Source organism: Cyprinodon variegatus, unplaced genomic scaffold (genome assembly GCF_000732505.1).
Source record: "Cyprinodon variegatus isolate N-32 unplaced genomic scaffold, C_variegatus-1.0 Scaffold3176, whole genome shotgun sequence".
In the NCBI taxonomy this organism is placed as follows: domain Eukaryota; kingdom Metazoa; phylum Chordata; class Actinopteri; order Cyprinodontiformes; family Cyprinodontidae; genus Cyprinodon; species Cyprinodon variegatus.
Window position 1 is genome coordinate 1744 of NW_015153629.1, and position 5152 is coordinate 6895.

The 5152-nt window shown below is 39.8% G+C and overlaps 1 protein-coding gene across 1 annotated transcript; it reads left to right on the plus strand.

Annotated features, from left to right (window-relative positions):
- Positions 1 to 200: 200 nt before the first annotated feature.
- On the plus strand, positions 201 to 3738 carry LOC107081158 (pro-neuregulin-2, membrane-bound isoform-like; the record flags this gene model as incomplete). Its single annotated transcript, XM_015369359.1, has 1 exon — positions 201 to 3738. A coding segment is annotated over one exon (655 nt), but the record flags the coding sequence as incomplete, so codon positions are not given.
- Between the last annotated feature and the right edge of the window lie 1414 nt (positions 3739 to 5152).

Below are 5152 nucleotides of genomic sequence, written 5' to 3' on the forward strand. Positions count from 1 at the left end.
CTGAAACTTGTTGATGTTTTGCTCAACCCACACAGAAACTCTTGGTATCTAAAAGTACCTGCGCCCACTCAGTATTAGAGTTTCTGTTTAACTTGATGTTTAAGGTGTGATGTGGGTGTTAAGTTATTGAAATGCTCTGTGCTCCCCGTCTGCCGTTTCCTGTCGTTCTTTAATGACCTCTGAATTCCTCTGTATTTCAGGTACGTGTCAGCCCTGACAACACCAGCCCGCCTGTCCCCGGTGGATTTCCATTACTCATTGCCCCCCCAGGTGCCTACCTTTCAGATAACATCTCCCAATGCCAGCCATGCCATGTCCCTCCCTCCTGCTGTCCACAACCCCTATCCTTTGGAGGATGACCAGCCTCTGCTGCGCCGCTACCAGGTGCCCCTACATGATGCCCAGTGCCAGGAGCCCTACCGGCAGCAGCGCCGCACCTACCTAAAGGACAGCAGGGGCAGCCTGCCCTCCAGCCCCTACCGGCTGGCTGAGGAAGAAGACTATGAGACCACCCAGGAGTACCTCTCCTCTCGGGAGCAACCAAAGACAAGTGGGTCCGGTGAAACTGGTAGCCGGCGCTGGAGGAGATCCAGACTGAACGGCCACGTGGCCCCGCGTGGATACGAGGCATCTCGAGACTACGGCTCTCGAAGCTGCCTAACAGAAAGCGAGTCAGAGGAGGATGGTGAGAACACTCCCTTCCTCAGTATGCAGAACATGAACGCCGAGCCCTCCACCATCTACAGGCCGGTGGACAGTCGGACTTCTCACTCATCAGGGTGGCACAGTGGGCGTGGCAACATGCATACAAGACTCACACAGCCACGCTCCAAACCGGACAGTACGCCCCATTAAAGCGTGTGATGAACCAACAAGAACCAATATCGTACAGACCTGCATCTATAAGAAATATTTTATTTTATATAACTGACAGATATTCTAAACAAATGAATATTTATTTTCATTTTAGCAAAAGTTGTCTACTAGTTAACAGCAAAGATTTTTTATAGGGAAAACTCTATTTATATGTACATTTTGATTTACAGCATAAAAAAGATGTGCCAGTTTTTTCACAACGTAAAAAAAAAAAAAAAAATAGAGTAATATTGTGGTGCCTTTTGCTGTTTGCCGAACCCAGAGGGGCCAGTGGAGGTTTTTGTAGCCTTTCTTATATGGACGCCTCATTTTTTATACACATTTATGTTTTTTGTTCTGTCAGATTTTTTTTCCTCTTGTCTCACTTTCTTTCCAAAAAAAAAGGCATTCTTTAAGAAGTCTGTCCCCACTGCAGCATAAATCCCTTTCCATGTCACGCAATATAAACCACTTCAACATAAAGTGTCTGTTTACATTAATATAATTCGTCCAGTAGGGGTGGTGTTTGGGATGTAACAGAACTCCTCATAAATATAACGTAGAATATTTCTACCCTCTGACTGATGCGTCCTCTTGAGAGATGAGGAAAGAAGAGAGTTGTGTTTGAGTTGAGTATGGGTACAGATTGTTATGTGTGGATGTGCGTGTGTGTGCAAAACTTCTCTGGAAACAGGGGAGCTACCCCACAGCACTCTCTCTCCTCTTGTGTAGGTGGACAGGTAAGGCTGGGTTCTGCCACGCAGGTCATTGCCTAATGATGTGTTTACAACTATGTGGCCCCAGGCTCACCCCTATTCTGTCCTATTATAATTTCCTTGTGGCTTTTTTCTTCACGTTAGCCTTGTACAAGGCTATCAAGCACTTAGCTGTTGGGCACAGATGGGGGATACCTATATTGGAGACCAAAACAAAAGATATCATCTGTTTCCACTCAAAGCCACTTCTCCTCTCACATCTCATTATCATTCTGTTTCCATTCTGTTTTTCGTGGCTCATGTTAAAGGTCACACAGTGTCTCAGGATTTCCACATATCCCCCCTTCACCCTGCACCCACTTCCACCTCTCGTCATCCCACTTTCTTGAATAAGGTCTACCTTATAGACGACGGTTCTTGGAAGGTGAGGACCTGGAGGTAACCACACAGTCTACCGGTTCCCTGAACACTCCCCCGCAAAGAAAAGGAAAGCCAGGTGGAGCTCTTTTGGAGGAGCGTAAAGACAATGTAGAGAAATAGCTGTGAAAACTACGGAGGATCATACGATGCAAAAATATGCAAACTTTATATTTTGCTGTTTGATTACATCATTTTCTAAGAGGTGACTGTAGTTTGCTGTGTGTGCAAAAAAAACTCTGTAATGCCTGTAGTGTAGAATGAGACAAATGGGTACCTATCTGAGTTTTTCTTTTTAAAGCCATTATGCAGAGATCTACCCTTTTGTGAAGTCCTTCACTTGCCCATAGGATGTCTGTGTGTGGGACACAGGTTTGTTTTGACCACTTCACCTTTACAAAAATTCTTCCAAATACCATCTTCTACATTAGTACTATGTACTACTAAATCTATTAGACTTATTATCTCCCTAATTAAGTCCGTAAGATGACTATTTATTGAGCAACATCATCCTCATTTAAAGTAGAGATGCGCCAAGAAACTGAGACACTCTAACTTTGTCTGGTCGCTAGGTAGTCAGAACTTCAGTAATCATTTCTTTTTTCCATCGTTCAATGATCCATTCATCAGCGATATCAGGCTGATTAACAGCAACAAGTTTTGGTTTGCATCGCTGTTCAAGAAGCAAACTGACTCATAAAATTAAGTAAGCAATAACGCACAAACCTGAGCTTTAAAAGAAATCCGACCCATTTCTAAGAACCAAAGGATGTCTTAGGTGGATTAAAGTGGAGTCAAAATAAAGCTTAAATTTCATGGATTTCTTTCATGAAAATGGTAATCATGTCCATAATGCATGACATCTTTTCAGTTTTATTTTATTTTCAGGATTTACCTCTGGCTAAAATGCAGTCATCTGTCTCAGCCCTGTTCAGGGTAACCCAGACGATGTGTATTTTTATGGCATAATGAACAATTGTCCAGTTACGTTGGCACACATAGCATTGGTATATCTACACATGGCTGATTACAACCCTCACTACCTGGTGCATTCGCCCAGGACAAAGATGTGATAAATAACTCTTAAAATCCTATCTTGAAATGTTTTCTGAAAGGTGGTAGAGTTAAAAAATGTTAATCATCAGTTAGAAGATATGAAAAGCAAGGAGCCAATAGATGTGAAAATATAATATTAAACAGCTCCCTACTTCCTTTTTTTTTTACATAAAGGTGCAGCCAGCTACAGGACTTCAGTTTGCACAGGGTACTTTGAGGTATTTTGCGTTGCCAAAATAGGGATTTTATTACATTTAGCTCACATACACAGTCCTCTGTTAATGAACCTAAAGATAAATCTTTCTGATTTCCCAGTGTTACTTCCTATGGAGACTCAGACATGTAGGCTCATATTGATCTTGCTCTTGTCAGAGAGCAAAACGTCATTCATTAGCTCACCTCTGACCCAGTGTAGGAGTATTTGCACCCAATTGCATCTAAACATAATGTCTGGAATGTTGTTCATTTTAATCTTCCAAGTAGATCTATAAAGAGCAACGCCTTTGATGGCAGCAAGGCCCCGGACACCATGTCCCGCCGGACAGGCTGTATCAAAACTAAAATGTCACCCTAACACAATATTAACCCAGTTTTAAGAAAAGTATATAAATAAATACAATCTGTTTTCTATGGCTCATTTAGTTTTTTACCATTTTCAGTAGACTTTAAAATTGTTTCCTCTTTAATTATTCGACAAGAGTTAATAAAAAAAAACTACAAATTTCAAATTGGTGCATCTTTACTTTAAAGGGATGTGATAGAAAACAACAGTTAATAATCTTAAAACATACTTAGTCTGCTCCTTTTAATCAGTTTTAAAAGAACAACTGAGTGCAAAATGTTCCAACAGGATTGATCTGCAAATTATGATAAATGCACAGAGGTTTTGTTGTAGAGAACAATTTGACCACGTCTTTTTCACAGCTTCCAGATATTTCATCAGGTTTTCCACTGGTTTTCCACTTCTGGGTCTTATTTTGTATGTCTGAATGGGGTGAGAGATGATTCCACACCTCTAGATTAAATGTGTTAACCCCCCTCTCCCCTCCCTTTCCAACTGATATGGTACCAGGCATGTCCTGCCAGTCTCCTCTTTTTTTTATTTGATTAATCCCCCCACAAATCTGACCCCACCCCTCGCTTGAAATGTTTGAACACCTCTCCTCTGCATGTCCTTGTGGTCAAGGTTAGATGGGTGCATGGATACTTAAAAAAAATAAGGAAGAAAAAAATTAAGCAGCAGTCAATTATTTTCAAGTCAGTGAAAGTGTATTTCATTTAACATTCAGCAATAAAAACAATTCTTACTTCCCTCTCATGTCATTCCTAAAATATGTTAGAAAAAATAAGCAGGTAAAAAATGCGAGACTGTCATAGATTGTAAAATAAAATGAAAAATAAATCCACCTGTTCATATGGGAAATAAATCTTTATTCATATCGTTTTATGTTGCAGTTATTTCTGGAGAACATTTTTCTTTCCTTTTGGATTTCGGCCCGAAGAGTGAACTCTCTTCTGGCATGTTGTTGCTCCTCTCAGGAGTGAACCCATAAACTCTCAAGGTGAAAGGAAATGTGTTTAATATGGTGTTTGGGGGTTTATAAATTATAGCAAAAAGGATATTGCCTATAATACTGAAAAGAAAGAGCCAAATACTGTCAATTTTTGTTAAAAAGTTAAAGAATGTTTCCTCGGGCGGTTTAATAAAGCATAAACACATAAATTTACCTTATAAATAGTTAATAAAAACAATCCTCATTCCTGGAGTGATTAGGGGAAAAAAATAATGTAGGCTATAATTCTCCTACCTAACTAAGCACAATTAATCTCTCTAGCCTATCTTACAGTATGCAGACTGTACTGGTTTTTAATGTACTACCATAGTTTTTCCACTAGATGGAGACAAAACAAAGAAGGAAAAGCAGATTCGTGCCAAGGATTAAATTATTTTTCATATTTAAAACTTATGCATGGTAAAGTTCTGCATTGATGCTTATTTATTTTGGATTATCATTATATTTCTCTCTTTTTACAAATAGCCATTGTTGATTCAATTCAAGATATAAGTGAAATGCAAATAATCAATTTAGAGATATGCCTCGACTTGA